This window comes from Ranitomeya imitator, chromosome 3, assembly GCF_032444005.1.
Source record: "Ranitomeya imitator isolate aRanImi1 chromosome 3, aRanImi1.pri, whole genome shotgun sequence".
NCBI classification, from domain to species: Eukaryota; Metazoa; Chordata; class Amphibia; order Anura; family Dendrobatidae; genus Ranitomeya; species Ranitomeya imitator.
The window spans coordinates 115,473,835-115,494,840 of record NC_091284.1 but is presented as its reverse complement, the minus strand read 5'-3'; the positions used below and the strand labels follow the sequence as shown (position 1 = coordinate 115,494,840).

General features: G+C 43.8%; 1 protein-coding gene across 1 annotated transcript in view; it reads left to right on the top strand.

The window, feature by feature from the left end:
- Positions 1–21,006, top strand: part of MYL10 (myosin light chain 10) — an 89,711-nt gene that overhangs the window by 24,280 nt on the left and 44,425 nt on the right. Inside the window, exon 3 of the mRNA XM_069760058.1 lies at positions 11,740–11,815. Coding sequence (XP_069616159.1) covers positions 11,740–11,815 — 76 coding nt within the window. The remainder of the gene's footprint in view (positions 1–11,739; positions 11,816–21,006) is intronic.

The window sequence follows — 21,006 nt, the reverse complement described above, 5'->3', positions numbered from 1 at the left end:
CTACATCATCCTGACCCTGGCATAAAGCCAGCAGATTTTTCTCAGCTTGATCCACTGAATTAGGCTCATCGTAAAGCAATCCCAGCGCCTGGAAAAATGCATCAACATTACTCAATGCAGAATCTCCTGGTGCAAGAGAAAACGCCCAGTCCTGTGGGTCGCCGCGCAAAAAAGAAATAATAATCAAAACCTGTTGAATAGGATTACCAGAAGAATGAGGTTTCAAGGCCAAAAATAGCTTACAATTATTTCTGAAGCTCAGGAACTTAGTTCTGTCACCAAAAAACAAATCAGGAATCGGAATTCTTGGTTCTAGCATCGATTTCTGATCAATAGTATCTTGAATCTTTTGTACATTTACAACGAGATTATCCATTGAGGAGCACAGAGCCTGAATATCCATGTCCACAGCTGTGTCCTGAAGCACTCTAATGTCTAGGGGAAAAAAAAGACTGAAGACAGAGCTAAGAAAAAAAAATGATGTCAGGATTTCTTTTTTCCCTCTATTGGAAATCATTGAAAGGCTCCTTGTACTGTTATGGCTGGCAATCAGGCAACACAGCGTGCAGTAATCAGCGCACATACAGAGATCTGGCAATAACCCAAAACAATAGGACGAGCTCTGAGACGTGGAATCTCTGTAGACTGCAGTACCTGATCTATCCTCACACAACTGGAAGCAGCAGTGGATTGCGCCTATCAACTACCTATGCAACTCGGCACTGCCTGAGGAGCTGACTAGCCTGAAGATAGAAATACAAGCCTGACTTACCTCAGAGAAATACCCCAAAGGAATAGGCAGCCCCCACATATAATGACTGTTAGCAAGATGAAAAGACAAACGTAGGAATGAAATAGATTCAGCAAAGTGAGGCCCGATATTCTAGACAGAGCGAGGATAGCAAAGAGAACTATGCAGTCTACAAAAAACCCTAAAACGAAAACCACGCAAAGGGGCAAAAAGACCCACCGTGCCGAACTAACAGCACGGCGGTGCACCCCTTTGCTTCTCAGAGCTTCCAGCAAAAGATAATAACAAGCTGGACAGAAAAAACAGAAAACAAACTAGAAGCACTTATCTAGCAGAGCAGCAGGCCCAAGGAAAGATGCAGTAGCTCAGATCCAACACTGGAACATTGACAAGGAGCAAGGAAGACAGACTCAGGTGGAGCTAAATAGCAAGGCAGCCAACGAGCTCACCAAAACACCTGAGGGAGGAAGCCCAGAGACTGCAATACCACTTGTGACCACAGAAGTGAACTCAGCCACAGAATTCACAACACTGTTGGCAATTTAAAATTGGTTCCAGGGGTACACGGGCAGCAGTACAATGGTCAGTGGAGGCCTAGTGGAAGGAGGAACCGCAGACAGGCTTCGAAGGCCTAACATAACAAAAATAGGGGTGCAGGCAATTTAACATTGGTTCCAGGGGTACACGGGCAGCAGTGGTCTGGTCAGTGTAGTAGTAGTAGAAAGAAGGGACTGCAGACAGGCTTCGAAGGCCTAACATAACAAAATTGGGCTGTTGGCAATTTAAAATTGGTTCCAGGGGTACACGGGCAGCAGTACAATGGTCAGTGGAGGCCTAGTGGAAGGAGGGACCGCAGACAGGCTTCAAAGGCCTAACATAACAAAAATAGGGGTGCAGGCAATTTAACATTGGTTCCAGGGGTACACGGGCAGCAGTGGTCTGGTCAGTGTAGTAGTAGTAGAAAGAAGGGACTGCAGACAGGCTTCGAAGGCCTAACATAACAAAATTGGGCTGTTGGCAATTTAAAATTGGTTCCAGGGGTACACGGGCAGCAGTACAATGGTCAGTGGAGGCCTAGTGGAAGGAGGGACCGCAGACAGGCTTCGAAGGCCTAACATAACAAAAATAGGGGTGCAGGCAATTTAACATTGGTTCCAGGGGTACACGGGCAGCAGTGGTCTGGTCAGTGTAGTAGTAGTAGTAGAAAGAAGGGACTGCAGACAGGCTTCGAAGGCCTAACATAACAAAATTGGGCTGTTGGCAATTTAAAATTGGTTCCAGGGGTACACGGGCAGCAGTACAATGGTCAGTGGAGGCCTAGTGGAAGGAGGGACCGCAGACAGGCTTCGAAGGCCTAACATAACAAAAATAGGGGTGCAGGCAATTTAACATTGTTTCCAGGGGTACACGGGCAGCAGTGGTCTGGTCAGTGTAGTAGTAGTAGAAAGAAGGGACTGCAGACAGGCTTCGAAGGCCTAACATAACAAAATTGGGCTGTTGGCAATTTAAAATTGGTTCCAGGGGTACACGGGCAGCAGTACAATGGTCAGTGGAGGCCTAGTGGAAGGAGGGACCGCAGACAGGCTTCGAAGGCCTAACATAACAAAAATGTCAATACAATGGTATTGTCAGTGCCAGGCATTGAAGGATGTCAGCGCATAGACTAAACATTGGTGGAGCTGTGAGCGATAATTTTGCAAGTGTTAGAGCACTGTTTGAGCTGGGGGGGGGAACTGTCTTGTGGCCGGCGGTACAGGCCCAGGGCTCCTCATATTACAACGGTGTGTCTGACGTTGGGTGCGCACCACCACCGCCAGAGACACTTTATTGTACTATGAGGGACCCAGTGGCAGTGCCGTCGACCAAAAGCGGGCACACCCACCTCTTCAGAAAAAAAACAGCACTCTCACGGGTGCTGGCGCCAAGTGGCGATACCACGGCCCCGTGTGGGGAGTTTGGCCATTTAGGGAGGTGTAAACATGTCGTATGTCGGACAATCAGGTGCAGCAAATTACGATATTGGAAAAGTCATTCATAATAGTCCACAGGCAAGACCTTTTCATAGGAAAGCTAGGTGTCAGCCGGGCAAGGTGGGGCAAAAGATTTCAAAATCCAGTTGTGGTTCATTTTAATGAAGGTTAGATCATCTACATTTTGGGTAGCCAGACGAGTCCTTTTTTCTGTTAGTATTGAACCTGCAGCACTGAATACTCTTTCTGATAGGACACTAGCTGCCGGGCAAGCAAGCTCCTGCAATGCATATTCTGCCAATTCTGGCCAGGTGTCTAATTTGGATGCCCAGTAATCAAATGGGAATGACGGTTGAGGGAGAACGTCAATAAGGGATGAAAAATAGTTTGTAACCATACTGGACAAATGTTGTCTCCTGTCACTTTGAATTGATGCTGCAGTACCTGTCCTGTCTGCGGTCATAGCAAAATCACTCCACAACCTGGTCAGAAAACCCCTCTGGCCAACGCCACTTCTGATTTCTGCCTCTAACACCTCTGGTCTGCTGGCCCCTGCAGCTCGTGTGAGAACGATCACGGGCGCTGTGTGCAGGGAATGCCAGAAGCAAACGGTCAACAAGAGTTGATTGTTTGGTTGCTAATATTATTTCCAAGTTCTCATGTGGCATTATATTTTGCAATTTGCCTTTATAGCGAGGATCAAGGAGGCAGGCCAACCAGTAATCGTCATCGTTCATCATTTTAGTAATGCGTGTGTCCCTTTTGAGGATACGTAAGGCATAATCCGCCATGTGGGCCAAAGTTCCAGTTCTCAAATCTGCGGTTGTGCTTGGTTGAGGGGCAGTTTCAGGCAAATCCACGTCACTTGTGTCCCTCCAAAAACCAGAACCCGGCCTTGCCGCGCCAACAATTTCCAGTGGCCCCGGAAAAGCTTCCTCATTAAAAATAAAATCATCCCCATCATCCTCCTCGTCCTCCTCCTCCTCTTCGCCCGCTACCTCGTCCTGTACACTGCCCTGGCCAGACAATGGCTGACTGTCATCAAGGCTTTCCTCTTCCTCAGCTGCAGACGCCTGATCCTTTATGTGCGTCAAACTTTGCATCAGCAGACGCATTAGGGGGATGCTCATGCTTATTATGGCGTTGTCTGCACTAACCAGCCGTGTGCATTCCTCAAAACACTGAAGGACTTGACACATGTCTTGAATCTTCGACCACTGCACACCTGACAACTCCATGTCTGCCATCCTACTGCCTGCCCGTGTATGTGTATCCTCTCACAAAAACATAACAGCCCGCCTCTGTTCGCACAGTCTCTGAAGCATGTGCAGTGTTGAGTTCCACCTTGTTGCAACGTCTATGATTAGGCGATGCTGGGGAAGGTTCAAAGAACGCTGATAGGTCTGCATACGGCTGGAGTGTACGGGCGAACGGCGGATATGTGAGCAAAGTCCACGCACTTTGAGGAGCAGGTCGGATAACCCCGGATAACTTTTCAGGAAGCACTGCACCACCAGGTTTAAGGTGTGAGCCAGGCAAGGAATGTGTTTCAGTTGGGAAAGGGAGATGGCAGCCATGAAATTCCTTCCGTTATCACTCACTACCTTGCCTCAAGATCTACAGTGCCCAGCCACGACTGCGTTTCTTTCTGCAAGAACTCGGACAGAACTTCCGCGGTGTGTCTGTTGTCGCCCAAACACTTCATAGCCAATACAGCCTGCTGACGTTTGCCAGTAGCTGCCCCATAATGGGAGACCTGGTGTGCAACAGTGGCAGCTGCGGATGGAGTGGTTGTGCGACTGCAGTCTGTGGACGAGCTCTCGCTTCTGCAGGAGGACGAGGAGGAGGAGGAGGGGGTGCGAACGGCTACAGCCAACTGTTTCCTAGACCGTGGGCTAGGCAGAACTGTCCCAAAATTGCTGTCCCCTGTGGACCCTGCATCCACAACATTCACCCAGTGTGCCGTGATGGACACGTAACGTCCCTGGCCATGCCTACTGGTCCATGCATCTGTTGTCAGGTGCACCTTTGTGCTCACAGATTGCCTGAGTGCATGGACGATGCGCTCTTTAACATGCTGGTGGAGGGCTGGGATGGCTTTTCTGGAAAAAAAGTGTCGACTGGGTAGCTCGTAGCGTGGTACAGCGTAGTCCATCAGGGCTGTGAAAGCTTCGCTTTCAACTAACCGGTAGGGCATCATCTCTAACGAGATTAGTCTAGCTATGTGGGCGTTCAAACCCTGTGTACGTGGATGCGAGGCTAAGTACTTCCTTTTTCTAACCATAGTCTCATGTAGGGTGAGCTGGACTGGAGAGCTGGAGATCGTGGAACTAGCGGGGGTGCCGGTGGACATGGCAGACTGAGAGACGGTGGGAGATGGTATTATTGCCGCCGGTGCCCTAGATGCAGTGTTTCCTACTACGAAACTGGTGATTCCCTGACCCTGACTGCTTTGGCCTGGCAAAGAAACCTGCACAGATACTGCAGGTGGTGCGGAAAATGGTGGCCCTACACTGCCGGAAGGGATGTTGCGTTGATGACTAGCTTCATTGGCCGAGGGTGCTACAACCTTAAGGGACGTTTGGTAGTTAGTCCAAGCTTGCAAATGCATGGTGGTTAAATGTCTATGCATGCAACTTGTATTGAGACTTTTCAGATTCTGCCCTCTGCTTAAGGTAGTTGAACATTTTTGACAGATGACTTTGCGCTGATCAATTGAATGTTGTTTAAAAAAATGCCAGACTGCACTCTTTCTAGCATCGGATACCTTTTCAGGCATTGCAGACTGAGCTTTAACCGGATGGCCACGCTGTCCTCCAACAGGTTTTGGCTTTGCCACGCGTTTTGGGCAAGATGCGGGCCCGGCAGATGGAACCTGTTGCGATGTTGATGCCTGCTGCGGCCCCTCCTCCTCCGCTTCAGAACTGCTGCCGCCTGCACCCTGTTCCCCCAATGGCTGCCAATCGGGGTCAACAACTGGGTCATCTATTACCTCTTCTTGTAGCTCGTGTGCAACTTCGTCTGTGTCACCGTGTCGGTCGGTGGTATAGCGTTCGTGATGGGGCAACATAGTCTCATCAGGGTCTGATTCTTGATCATTACCCTGCGAGGGCAATGTTGTGGTCTGAGTCAAAGGACCAGCATAGTAGTCTGGCTGTGGCTGTGCATCAGTGCACTCCATGTCAGATTCAACTTGTAATGGGCATGGACTGTTAACTGCTTCACTTTCTAAGCCAGGGATGGTATGTGTAAAGAGCTCCATGGAGTAACCCGTTGTGTCGCCTGCTGCATTCTTCTCTGTTGTTGTTTTTGCTGAAGAGGACAAGGAAGCGACTTGTCCCTGACCGTGAACATCCACTAACAACGCGCTGCTTTTACATTTACCAGTTTCACGAGAGGAGGCAAAAGAGCTAGAGGCTGAGTCAGCAAGATAAGCCAAAACTTGCTCTTGCTGCTCCGGCTTTAAAAGCGGTTTTCCTACTCCCAGAAAAGGGAGCGTTCGAGGCCTTGTGTAGCCAGACGACGAACCTGGCTCCACAGCTCCAGACTTAGGTGCAATATTTTTTTTCCCACGACCACCTGATGCTCCACCACTACCACTACCCTCATTACCAGCTGACAATGAACGCCCCCGGCCACGACCTCTTCCACCAGACTTCCTCATTGTTTTAAAAACGTAACCAAACTAACGGTATTTGTTGCTGTCACACAACTTACACGGTGAGCTATAACTTCAGTATGATTTAGCTACCCCTTTACAGGTGGGTGAGACCACAACGAAAATCAGGCACAATGTTACACACTCTGTTTTTGGTGGCAACAAATGAGAGAGATGCCACACACGCAGGACTGTCACTGAAGCACAAATATTAATCTCCCACTGTTTTTTTTTATTTATTTTTTTTTTTTTCAGGGAGACTTTAGAAACAAAATAAAATAAAATGATTTTTTCAGGAAGAATTTAGAAACCAAATAAAATAAAATGATTTCTTCAGGGAGAATTTAGAAAACAAATAAAACAAAAAATAGGCTTTCTATGGCCCACTGAGTGAGAGATGACGCACACAGGAGTCAGGAGTGGCACACAAGCCCAGAGGCCAATATTTTTCTCCCAATGATTGATGTAGTGATTTTTCCAGGTAGATTTTGGAACCCAAATCAAGCTAAAAAAATAATAGGCTTTCTATGGCCCACAATTGGAGAGAGAGAGAGAGAGATGGCACACCCAGGAGTCAAGACTGGCACACAAGCAGAAAGGGCAATATTAATCTCCCACTGATTTTTTTTTTTTTTTTAGGGAGACTTTAGAAAAAAAAAATAATAAAAAAAAATAATTTTTTTCAGGAAGAATTTAGAAACCAAATAAAATAAAATGATTTTTTCAGGGAGAATTTAGAAAACAAATAAAACAAAAAATAGGCTTTCTATGGCCCACTGAGTGAGAGATGACGCACACAGGAGTCAGGAGTGGCACACAAGCCCAGAGGCCAATATTTTTCTCCCAATGATTGATGTAGTGATTTTTTCAGGTAGATTTTGGAACCCAAATCAAGCTAAAAAAATAATAGGCTTTCTATGGCCCACAATTGGAGAGAGAGAGAGAGAGAGATGGCACACCCAGGAGTCAAGACTGGCACACAAGCAGAAAGGGCAATATTAATCCCCACTGATTTTTTTTTTTTTTTCAGGGAGACTTTAGAAAAAAAAATAATAGAATAAAATGATTTTTTCAGGAAGAATTTAGAAACCAAATAAAATAAAATGATTTTTTCAGGGAGAATTTAGAAAACAAATAAAACAAAAAATAGGCTTTCTATGGCCCACTGAGTGAGAGATGACGCACACAGGAGTCAGGAGTGGCACACAAGCCCAGAGGCCAATATTTTTCTCCCAATGATTGATGTAGTGATTTTTTCAGGTAGATTTTGGAACCCAAATCAAGCTAAAAAAATAATAGGCTTTCTATGGCCCACAATTGGAGAGAGAGAGAGAGATGGCACACCCAGGAGTCAAGACTGGCACACAAGCAGAAAGGGCAATATTAATCTCCCACTGATTTGATTTTTTTTTTTTTCAGGGAGACTTTAGAAAAAAAAATAATAAAAAAAATGATTTTTTCAGGAAGAATTTAGAAACCAAATAAAATAAAATGATTTTTTCAGGGAGAATTTAGAAAACAAATAAAACAAAAAATAGGCTTTCTATGGCCCACTGTGTGAGAGATGACGCACACAGGAGTCAGGAGTGGCACACAAGCCCAGAGGCCAATATTTATCTCCCACTGATTGATTTATTGATTTTTTCAGGTAGAATTTAGAACCCAAATCAACCAAAAAAATAAATAGGCTTTCTATGGCTCACTATCTGAGAGAGAGAGATGGCACGCTTAGGACTGGCACACAAGCCCATAGCCAATATTAATCGCCCTTTTTTTTTTTTCAGGGAGAATTTATAACACACACAAAAAAAAAATAGGCTTTCTATGGCCCACTATTTGTGAGAGAGATGGCACGCTCAGGACTGGCACACAAGCCCAGAGGCCAATATTAATCTCCCACTTTTTTTTTTTTTTTTTTCAGGGAAAATTTATAAACCCAATAAAAAAAATAATAAATAGGCTTTCTATGGCCCACTATCTGAGAGAGAGAGATGGCACGCTTAGGACTGGCACACAAGCCCAAAGGCCAATATTAATCTCCCTTTTTTTTTTCAGGGAGAATTTATAAAACCAAAAAAAAAAAAAATAAATAGGCTTTCTATGGCCCACTATTTGTGAGAGAGATGGCACGCTTAGGACTGGCACACAAGCCCAAAGGCCAATATTAATCTCCCACTGATTGATTTATTGATTTTTTCAGGTAGAATTTAGAACCCAAATAAAGCAAAAAAAAAATAGGCTTTCTATGGCCCACTGACTGAGAGATGGCACACACAGGAGTCAGGAGTGGCACACAAGCCCTGAGGCCAATATTTTTCTCCCACTGATTGATGTAGTGATTTTTTCAGGTAGATTTTAGAACCCAAATCAAGCAAAAAAATAAATAGGCTTTCTATGGCCCACTGAGTGAGAGATGGCACAGACAGGGATGGCACTCTAGCAGAAATGCCAATCTTAATCTCCCACAAAAAAAAAAAAAAAAAAAAGGAACTGTCATTCAATTACTATCTCCCTGCAGTAATCTCAGCCAGGTATGGCAGGCAGCAATAAGGAGTGGACTGATGCACAAATTAAATAAAAAGTGTGGACAAACAAACAAGATAGCTGTGCAGAAAGGAAGGAACAAGAGGATTTGTGCTTTGAAAAAAGCAGTTGGTTTGCACAGCGGCGTACACACAGCAATGCAGCTATCAGGGAGCCTTCTAGGGCAGCCCAATGAGCTACAGCGCTGAGAAAAAAAAAATGTAGCTTCCACTGTCCCTGCACACCGAAGGTGGTGTTGGACAGTGGAAATCGCTACAGCACAAGCGGTTTGGTGGTTAATGTACCCTGCCTAACGCTATCCCTGCTTCTGACGAAGCGGCAGCAACCTCTCCCTAAGCTCAGATCAGCAGCAGTAAGATGGCGGTCGGCGGGAACGCCCCTTTATAGCCCCTGTGATGCCGCAAACAGCAAGCCAATCACTGCAATGCCCTTCTCTAAGATGGTGGGGACCAGGACCTATGTCATCACGCTGCCCACACTCTGCGTTTACCTTCATTGGCTGAGAAATGGCACTTTTCGCGTCATTGAAACGCGACTTTGGCGCGAAAGTCGCGTACCGCATGGCCGACAACGCACAGGGGTCGGATCGGGTTTCATGAAACTCGACTTCGCCAAAAGTCGGTGACTTTTGAAAATGTTCGACCCGTTTCGCTCAACCCTAGTCAAAACCATTGATATCTAAGCAACTGCAATACCCTGCACGTTGGGTAAGCGTCATAGCTTATTTGAAGAATTATACTACAGTTGTAATTGGAGGTATTTGCTATTATTAGTAGTATTACATTATACTACATATTAGGATAGGATCTTGGAGATGGTAATACCCCTTTAAGAGAGATATTACTGATATATTCATTATTTTTTGTGCACAATTTATGTTTAGTGTTCCTAAAACTAGTGTGCATGGTCAGGGCAGATCCATAAAGCAACAGCTTATGAGTGAAACTCCAAAGCATAAAAGGTCAGAATTTTACAGGAATTCATAAAATCATAACTGGATATCTTCAGATCCCATTCCTGACTGGTGTCACTGTGATTGGATAGATGGCTGCGCCTATGGCACTCTTTAAATTTAGCTCTAAGGGAATCCTGACAGCTGAGCAAGTCATAGGGGAAGTCATATGTGTAGTCATGTAGTCCTGGCTTCAACGACAGCTCCACGGGTACCTGACACATCCGTAGTGTGCTGATGAAGCTTAAGCTGGAGGATCTCGCTTTGCTATGCATATGCCCTATATTTTATTACTCTTTGATGCTGCAAAAGACTTTTAAGAGATGGACAGCTTTTGCCTTGGTTTAGGGCTTGTGCAGACCACTGTAGTTTTGGGCCGACTATGATCCGTCAAAACATCAGCTCGCACTTGGACCAATGTTTTTCAACGAGGCCGCGCACATGCCCGATTTTTTTGCAGCATACATTATTTGTGTCCAATAATCGGATGGCACTCACCCGTTCATGTCTATAGATAGGTGGAAAACATCGGACCATGCTCGGATGAGATCCGAGTGCTGTCTGATTTTCACAAACAGTCTGAATGGAGAAGATGGAGAAACTTTTTTTTAATTCTTCACATCCGAGAAAAATGGATCTCACGCTGACCAAACTCTAATTAGCATAATTGGACTGTTTCTCTCCGATGAAAAACATACAGTCATCTGCAGCTGCCCTTAGAGTCTCTATATCTGATGACAAATTCTCTATGCTATGGACATTAGGGTAGATTCACAAGACAGAGTGAAAAATCATTCAGAGTTTCATCCAGAATAGTGGGACGATTTTTTTTCTCACTCACAGTCCATATACAATCCGTTTTATTACAGCAGCAGTTATTAATCATTTGCGGTTTCCAATGTTACAGAATTGCAATGTATCCGTAAAAATCGGATCCTAAACTGTGTCATCCAATTTTTTTCTCACACCCGCAAAATAGAATGGGTGAGTCTCATCTGATTTCTGTAGGAAAATCGTAAAATCGTGCATGCTGTAATTTTTTTCACATTCTTATTCAGTCACTGAAAAAAAATATCATTCTGCACTGCCCCATTGTATAACCTTGGTCAGAGTGTGATCCGTTACGGACAGCGCTTGTCCCAAAAATACGACCGTGTGCACAAAGCCTAATACTGATGAAAAATAAGCTTGCTTCAAAAATGTTTAGTACTTTATTAAAAAGCAAACTCTAATTATTAGGGAGTGATTGACTACATTTTATGGACAGTAAACTATTGGTTCCTATTAGTGCGTGCTGGATGGAGAACAATGAAGAATTAGATACAGGATACAATCTAGAGATGTGGAGGCCAGAAATGTAAAGCCATAATGGCACATTACTCTAGAGAACTTCATTTCTTGGAGGAAAGAAACTATTTTATAGTTTGCCAGAAGATCAAATACATCTACAGTCTGCAGACGCGGATGTTTCTCTGGATTCTGTCCATAAACAGTTGGTTAATCAGAGAAATCATTTTGTGATGTTCATTTGTTGCACGATGTCATTCTAGCTTGGGTATTGTTGTCTATTCAGCTCCAGTAGAGAGTTAATGCTGGCTGTATCTAATCGTATATTGGATCCCATCCAGCAGCATATTGTGCCGAGTATTAATTTAGTTCAAGGAACTTGGGGTGGGTTAATTGTATTTTAATTAAACCCCTTGTCAGGATTCATTAGCATACTAAACGTGCCTAATTCACACAGGCTTTGTTTGTTGCTTATTTTTAACTGAAAGTGAAATGTGTCACAGGCTGTAAGCGAGGATCTGAGAGGATGGGAGATCCTGCGGATCTTACTAATGCTACGCTGTTTCCTTGTCACTAGGCCTTCACCATTATGGACCAGAACAGAGATGGCTTCATTGATAAAGGAGACCTGAGAGACACATTTGCTGCTCTGGGTAAAAGAAAAGTGATATCTAAATCAAATTCACATGCTCAAATATGTAGGAAATGATTATACTTAAACCGAAGCTGCGTGAGTCAAAGGAGATATGTCAAAGTCAGCGAGCCAAAAGGAAAGTCTGCCAAACTGATTTAACGTGATCCTCTTCTTTATGGGTTTGGAACCACTATGTGTTTAGTGAAGCAGGGTCTTACTTCTCACATTTTACTGCAATGTTGCTCATATATGTGCATGTTTGGAACTATACAGAAAAACTAAGTACACCCTAATTGTATTCTATAGCTCTACATATCAGAAAATAATAATAACAATGATGATAGTACAAAAAAAGCAAACATTTTGTCCTTAGAAATTCTATATATACAATCTCCAATGAAGAGCAGCACATTACACATTACAAGTCCTCTTTTCCTCTGAAGAGGCAATTTGCACATTACAGTCATTATTTTTTTTTTACTAAAAATCTAGGCCAAAATCGCAGAAGCACCTCATAGGTCAAAAGCTTTTAGAACCAACTTTAAAAGCAATAAATTGAAGTAATTGACTTTATCTGTTTCTCCTTCTTCGGGTATTTTAGCCCACTCTTCCTTAGGCCAGTCTCACACGTCCAGATAATTCCGGTACCGGAAAAATCGGTACCGGAATTATCCGTGTCCGTGTGCTTACGTTGAACATCAGTGTGGCACACGTGCGGTAGCCGTGTGCCGCCCGTGTGCCGACTGAGGACCACACGGACCATGCAGGAGACAGCGCTAGAGTTAAGCGCTGTCCCTTGCATGCGGTGCTGAAGCCGGTATTCATCCCTTCTTCCCAGCAGCGTTCGCTGGAAAGAAGGAATGAATAATCTTTTTTTTAAATTTATTTTTGTTTTTAAAATAAAGTTGCCGGTAATCTGCCCCCTCCCACCCCTGTGCGCCCCCCTGCTGGCATTAAAATACTTACCCAGCTCCCTCGGCGCTTACATCCTCTCAGCGTCGCTGCTTGTCCTGTATGAGCAGTCACGTGGTGCCGCTTATTACAGTAATGAATATGCGGCTTCACCCTTATGGGAGGTGGAGCCGCATATTTATCACTGTAATGTGCAACACCTTTATTCTTTTCTTTCAGCCTTTCTGATGTAAATTTGCTGATGTCTGGGGTCATTATCCTGGTGAATGACCCAGCTTCAGCCAAGCTTTAGCTTTTAGATAGATGGGTTCACACATTGCTGTAATTGCAAACCTGAACAGGAGATAAACTGCAGTACCTAACAGCAGCCACTAAACAATGAACGGTGCTGTGCTGTTCTGCCCCATTCACTGCTCATATGAGGCTGGTGGAAATTTCAGGTGATCAGATCTTCACCATTCACATATTGATGACCTATCTTTGACATAAGTCATCAATATGTTAGTCCAGAAAAAATCCTTTAACGTAATCATATAAAATTGTACTAGAAATGAGCGAACCCGTGGATGTCCGTGTTCGGCTGGTTTGGGTGGACTTTTCTTTAAAACACAGTTCGGGTAGCAAACTTGACCCGAATCCCAAAACCCATATAAGTCAATGGGAACCCAAACTTCAGAGCTCTGAAATGGCTATAAAAAGGTAGTAGTAAGGGCCAGCGGCTGCAAAGGGATGCAAAATGGGGGTAAGAGCTGGACAATTGATCTGCAAACAAATGTGGATAGGGAGAGTATCCCCACAGAAAAATCTACAAACCTCACAGCCAGATTATGCTGCACAGTACCCACACAGAAACGGATTCAAATTTCAGCCACAGATGGAGAACACTACCCATACAGAAGATTACACTAAAAGTCAGCCACAGAGCATGGGGCATGATACCCACACAGAAGATTTTTTACAAATTTCAACCCAGAGCATGGAGAGAAATACCCACTCAGAAGATTACATTAAATTTTAGCTACAGAGCATAGGGCATGAGACCCCATCACAGAAGATTTTTTTTTTTAAATGTCAGCCTCAGAGCATGGGGAACAATACCCACACAGAAGATTACACTATATTTTAACCAAAGATCATGCGGCATGATACCCCCACAGAAGATTTTTGTAAAAATTTCAGCCTCAGAGCACGGGGAACAATACCACCACAGACACTGATTCAAATTTCACCCCAAGAGGCAATGCGTGCCTGAACTTTTGTGCTCTAAAATGGTGGTAGTAAGGTGTAGGAAGCTGCAAAAGGAAGCAAAATAGGGGTAAGAGCAGAACAATTGCCCTGCAAACAAACGTGGAATGCAACTTAAAGGGGTTCTGTTGTGAGGGGGGGATGAAAAGAGGTCCAAGTGGAGGTGGAGGTGGACGTGGTGATGTATGTGTAAGGCCGGGGTCAGACATGTGTGTGCAATGCGAGAAACTTGCGCGAGTGTCTCGCACCAATAACAGGCACTGCCGGCTGCACTCGGGAACGGAGTGTGCAGCTGCATAGAAATACATGCAGCTGCACACTCTGGTCCCGAGTGCCGGTGGCAGTGCCGGGTATCGATGCGAGAGACTCGCGCAAGTTTCTCGCATTGCCCTCGCAAGTCTGACCCCAGCCTAAGTTGTGAAGAAGGAAGTAGCCAACAGTTTTTTTGTTAATTTTATATTATTTTGGTATTTATTTTAATTTTTAAAAGGAACTAATGGAATTAACAGAATAAAACCCAAACCCAAACAATTATCTTGAACCAGGAGGCCGAGGTACAAGTCAATGATGAGATACACAGATACACATTGGGGTGCAGGTATAAAAGTCCAAGTAGGAGGTAGCCAACACTTTATTTTTAGGTATAAAACCTTAGGTGTTAGGTATGTATGTATATATATATATATATATACACACATATATATATATATATATATATATATATTTAAGGAGAATCAATGAAAATAACAGAAATTTAATACAAAAACAAAGTATTATCTGGAAACACAAGGTCGAGGTCCAAGTTGAGGATCAGGTAGACATTTGTTGTGAATTCCGCTCTTGGGCTCCCTCCGGTGGTTGTAAGTGGCACTTTTGTGAGTTATGCTCTGGGGCTCCCTCCGGTGGTTTTAAGTGGAATGGCTGCTCCTTGGATTTAGCAGTCAGCAGCTGCTTCCACTGATTGTCTATTCTGCTCGGCTATTTAGCCTGGCTCTTTCCTTCAGCTTGTGCCACTTGTCAATGGTTCCTGGTTGGATTCACATCTCTTTGGATTTCCCTGTTATCCTGACCAGTTCAGCAAAGCTAAGTCCTTGCTTGCTCTTTTCTGTCCACAGGTGGTGGACTTATCCGTTCTGTGCTTTCTATGTTTGTCCAGCTTGTCAGTATGAATTAATTCAGTGATGCTGGAAGCTCTGGGAAGCAGATTTACCCTCCACACCTTTAGTCAGGTGTGGAGATTTTTGTAAACTCTGTGTGGATTTTTTGTAGTGTTTTATACTGACCGCACAGTATTCCATCCTGTCCTATCTATCTAGCTAGACTGGCCTCCTGTGCTCATCCTGGTTTCATTCTGTGTATGTCTTTTCCCTCTCCACTCACAGTCATTACTTGTGGGGGGCTATCTATCCTTTGGGGATTTTCTCTGAGGCAAGATAGTTTTCCTGTTTCTATCTTTAGGGGTAGTTAGTTCTCAGGCTGTGACGAGGTGCCTAGGGAGTGTTAGGAGCATCCCTCGGCTACTTCTAGTGTTGTGTTGAGCTTAGGGACTGCGGTCAGTACAGGTACCACTTCCTTCAGAGCTCGTCCCATGTTGCTCCTAAACCACCAGATCATAACAGACATTGTCATGTAGCTTTGACAATCAAAGTAGTAGTTATATAACACTGTTTTTTTTTTTGGTTATTTTTAATTTGGGGGGTATTTTTTTAGTTTTTAAAAGGAACTAATGAAAATAACAGAAAGTATATGCAAAAACAAAGTATTATCTTGAACCAGGAGGCCGAGGTCCAAGTGGAGGATGAGGAGGTAGTTGAGGTGGAAGTGGCAGAGGGAAGGAGGAGGTAGCAAACACCTTTTTAAATTTTATTTTTTGGTGGGGGAGGCCCCAAGATTAAACGATGGCAAATAGAGTTTAACCATGGCTGGGTGGGATTGGTATAGTTGTCTATTCAGCCAAAGGTATGGACAAGTCCTTTGTGATCTATGTCTGGTTCATTTTAATGAATGAAAGCTTGCCCACATTGGCTGTGGATAGATGGAAGCTCTTGTCTGTGATGACACCCTCTGCTGTGCTAAACACACGTTCAAAGAGTACTCTTGCCACATGGCAGGCCATCACCTCCAAGGTGTAAAAGTCAAGCTCAGGTCAAGTGTCCAATTTGGAGACAAAAAAGTTAAATGGGGCAGACCCACCCGTTATAAAGTTATAATGTTTTTTCAAGCAGACATATAAATGAGATAATAACGCTGATGATGGCTGATGATCAGTGCTGGCCATGTTGGTGGAATATTCAAAGCAGCGCAACAAAGCATACATGTCCCACATGGTGGCCCACTCATTCGTGGTGAAGTGGTGTTCCGTTGAGTGACTTATGTGTGCGTGCCCAGATGAAACTCCACTATTGCCTGCTGCTGCTCGCAGAGTCTCTCCAGCATATGCAAGGTGGAGTTCCAACTCGTTGGTAAGTCACTCATGAGGCGATGAGCTGGAAAGCAGAAGTGACGCTGCAGGGAAGACAGGCGAGCAGCAGGGTGAGAATGCTGAAAGCGCCCACACACTGCACTTACTTTCAGCAGCAAACTACCATGTTCAGCACATGTGCCAGGCAAAGGATGTGAGTCAAACCAGCTAGGCCCAGAGTTGCTACCAGATTTTGCCCATAATCGCAAACAACCAGGGTGGGCTTGAGGTTCTCAGGCACCAACCGTTCATCTATCTGCTGTTTGATCCCTGTTGTCAGCTCCAGCGTGACCTGTGATCTGTCCTCAAATAAGGACAGCACAAGGCTGATATGGCACAGAAAGAACAGAATGGCTGAGCCTTTATAAAGGCACGGACACATGGTCTACCAGACAATCAATACTTGGCATGACTATGATGGCTCCAGAAGTGCCCACAGCCTGTAAGCTTGTTAAATAGCTGTGCAGCAGCTTGTCAACATGCTTTTTTTGGCTGGTGAACCCGAACACTATGAAGGACTTCCAGGAAAAAGACCATGTTCATGTTCAGGGTCCATGCACGACGCTACGAGTCCGGTACAAACCCTGAACTTTACAGTTTGCTCATCACTATGTAGTACCCTTTAAAAAGAGACAGCTAAGGCAAAATATAATTTTAAAGGGAATCTGTCACCCCAAAACTCGCCTATAAGCTAAGGCCACCGGCATCAGGGGCTTATCTACAGCATTCTGTAATGCTGTAGATAAGCCCCCGATGTAACCTGCTAGATAAGAAAACCACGTTATATTATACTCACCAAGGGGTGGTTCCGGTCCGATGGGTGTCGCGGTCCGAGTCCAGCTCCTCCCATCTTCATACGATAATGTCCTTTTCTTTGCTTCATGCTGCGGCTCCTGCGGAGGCGTACTTTAACTGCCCTGTTGAGAGCAGAGCAAAGTACTGCAGTGCGCAGGTCCCGGGCCTCTCTGACCTTTCCTGGCGCCTGCGCACTGCAGTACTTTGCTCTGCCCTCAATAGGGGCAGGAGCCACGGCCTGAAGCAAAGAAGAGGACATTATCGTATGAAGATGGGAGGCGCTGGACTCGAACCACGACACCGATCGGACCCGAACCGAGACTGCCCCTGGGTGAGTATAATATAACATGCTTTTCTTATCTTGCAGGTTACATCAGGGGCTTATCTACAGCATTATAGAATGCTGTAGATAAGCCCCTGATGCCGATGGCCTTAGCTTATAGGCAAATTTTGGGGTGACAGATTCCCTTTAATGGCGATTACTAAAAAATAATATTATTTGCATTGGTATGATCAACTGATATTCTACATCTATTTAAATACAAGTCAAATACAATGCCAAACTGTATCAGATAAATCACCCAAATCTGGACAATATCGCTTGGATAAAAGAAAATTGTAAACTTAACAATGAAACTACAGGTCAGGATCAGGGATGGTCATCTCATAGTTTTTATGGTTTTGAAAAGTTCCATTGTATATTGGAAATTGTTAATTCTTATGACTAATGTGATACTACATATGGCATCTTGAAGAAAAAAAACAGAATATGACAGTAATCGTGGTGCCCTGCCTTCATCTCGAGTGGCTCCCATCTAAGCATCAGTCCATATACAGTAGTGACAAGAGCATATTCAAATGAATAGAGACTAAGTCCCAACTGTAAATCAATTCTGATTAATTGTATAAGATTGTTTTGTGTGAATGTCTTGTAGATACATGCAAAACTAATTTAAGTCCATGGCTTACACTTAGCGATTGCAGACAGATTTACAAGCAGACACATTTTAATATCTTCATAAATGTTGGAATTCAAAAACAAAAAGGGATAACACAATGAGAACAACTGTATGCCACATATACCCATCATATGTGCTAAAAACGTTTAGCAAATTTAATAAAAGTACACTTTTTTGTACTTTTTTAATTTCAGCTTTCCAGTTTTTTTGGTATACTGTATATACAGTGGGGAACAAAAGTATTTAGTCAGCCATCAATTGTGCAAGTTTTGCCACTTAAAAAGATGAGAAAGGCCTGTAATTGACATCATAGGTAGACCACAACTATGAGAGTCAAAATGAGAAAACAAATCCAGAAAATCACCTTGTCTGACTTGGCAAGATTTATCTTGAAAATTATGGTGTAAAATAAATATTTGGTAATTAGCAAAAGTTCCTCTCAAGATTTTGTTATATAACCTTTGCTAGCAATGACAGTGGTCAAACGTTTTCTGTACTTCTTCACAAGGTTGGCACACACTGCTGGTGGTATGTTGACCCATTCCTCCATGCATATCTCTTCTAGAGCAGCGATGTTTTGGGCCTGTTGCTGGGTAACACGGACTTTCAACTCCCTCCAAAGGTTTTCTATGGGGTTGAGATCTGGAGACTGGCTAGGCCACTCCAGGACCTTCATATGCTTCTTACGAAGCCACTCCTTTGTTGCCCTGGCGGTGTGCTTGGGATCATTATCATGCTGAAAGACCCATCCACCTTTCATCTTCAATGTCCTTGCTGATGGAATGAGGTCTGCACTCAAAATGTCATGATATATGGCCCCATTCATTGTTTCATGTACATGGATCAGTTGTCCTGGTCCCTTTGCAGAGAAACAGCCCCAAAGCATGATGTTGCCACCTCCATGCTTCACAGTAGGTATTCTGTTCTTTGGATGCAACTCAGCATTCTGTCTCCTCCAAACACAAGTTTTTTTTTTTACCAAACAGTTTGACTTTGGTTTCATCAGACCTTATGTCATTCACCCAATACTCTTCAGGATAGTCAAAATGCTCTCTAATGAACTTCAGATGGGCACGGACATGTACTGACTTAAGCAGGGGGACACATATGGCACTTTAGGATCTGAGTCCCTTGCGGCGTAGTGTGTTACTGATGGTAGCCTTTGTTACGATGGTCCCAGCTCTAGGCAGGTCATTCACTAGGTCCCCCATGTGGTTCTGGGATTTTTGCTCACCGTTCTTGTGATCATTTTGACCCCACGGGGTGAGATCTTGCGTGGAACCCCAGATTGAGGGAGATTATCAGTGGTCTTGAATGTCTTCCATTTTCCTATTATTGCTCCCACAGTTGAATTCATCATATGAAGCTGCTTGCCTATTGCAGATTCAGTCTTCCCAGCCTCCTGCAGGGCTGCAATTTTGTTTCTTGCGTCCTTCTCGTGTCTTTTATACTGATAACAAGTTCAAACAGGTGCCATTACTACATGTAATGACTGGAGGACAGAGGAGCCTCTTAAAGAAGAAGTTATAGGTCTGGGAGAGCCAGAAATCTTGCATGTTTTTAGGTGACCAAATACTTATTTTCCACCATATTTTGCAAAATGAATCTTGCCAAATCAGACAAAGTGATTTTCTGGATTTGTTTTCTCATTTTGACTCTCATAGTTGTGGTCTACCTATTATGTCAATTACAGGCCCCTCATCTTTTTAAGTGGAAGAACTTGCACAATTGGTGGCTGACTAAATACTTTTTTTCTCCCACTGTAATTTCTAATAATATTTAATCCTTTAATATCTGGACAGACTGCATTCTGCAGAATATTACAATATTAAAGGGAATTTTTTAGCAATTTTTTACTATATAATCTGAAAGCAATATGATATAGGGGCAAATACCCTGATTTCAGTGATGTGTCATTAGTTTCAGTTTCAATAAAGTAATTGTTTATCAGCAGGAGATTACACTAGAGACCTAGTTGAGCAATCTTGAATCTTGAACAATGGGCAGCGACTAATAGAGTGGTATTTAACAGGGAGACATGCAAGAGTCTACATCTGGGCAACAAAAAAGAAAATTATGTTTACAAAATGGATGGACTAGAACTAAGCAATAGCACGTGTGAAAAAGACTTGGATATAGTAATAGATAACAGAATGCACATGAGTAAACAATGTGAAGAATCAGCAAAAAAGGCAAACACAGTTCTAGTATGTTTTAAGAGAAGTATAGCGTCTAGATCTCATGAAGTAATTATACTCCTCTACTCCAACTTGATCAGACCTCTTCTGGTCCAGTTCTGGGCACCACATTGAAAAAAGACATTGAAAAACTGGAGCGAGTTCAGACAAGAGCTACCAGAATAGTGAGCGGACTGCAAAGTATGTCCTACGAGGAATGGTTAAAGGATCTGGGAATGTTTAGCTTCCAAAAAAGAAGACTAAGAGGAGACTTAATAGCTGTCTAAAAAGATCTGACGGGATGTCACAGTGTAGAGGGATCATCCTTATTCTCCTTTGCACATGGAAACACAAGAAGCATTGGATTGAAACTGAAAGGGAGAAAATACAGATTGGATATTAGAAAAAACAGGGTGATCAATGAGTGGAGCAGAGTGCCATGAGATGTGGTGAGTAGAGATGGGAGGACACCTGGATTTCTGGGCTCAGCGGGTTCGGCTGATCAGTTACAAAAAGTTTGGGTTCAGGTACCAGAACAGTACCCGGAGCTGAACACAAACCCGGACCCCATTCACTTGAATGGGGGGCCAAAACTTCAAGTGTTTGCCACGCTGTCATATGCATGACAGCGCAGCAAACACTGATTCTGATCGGTGGTAAA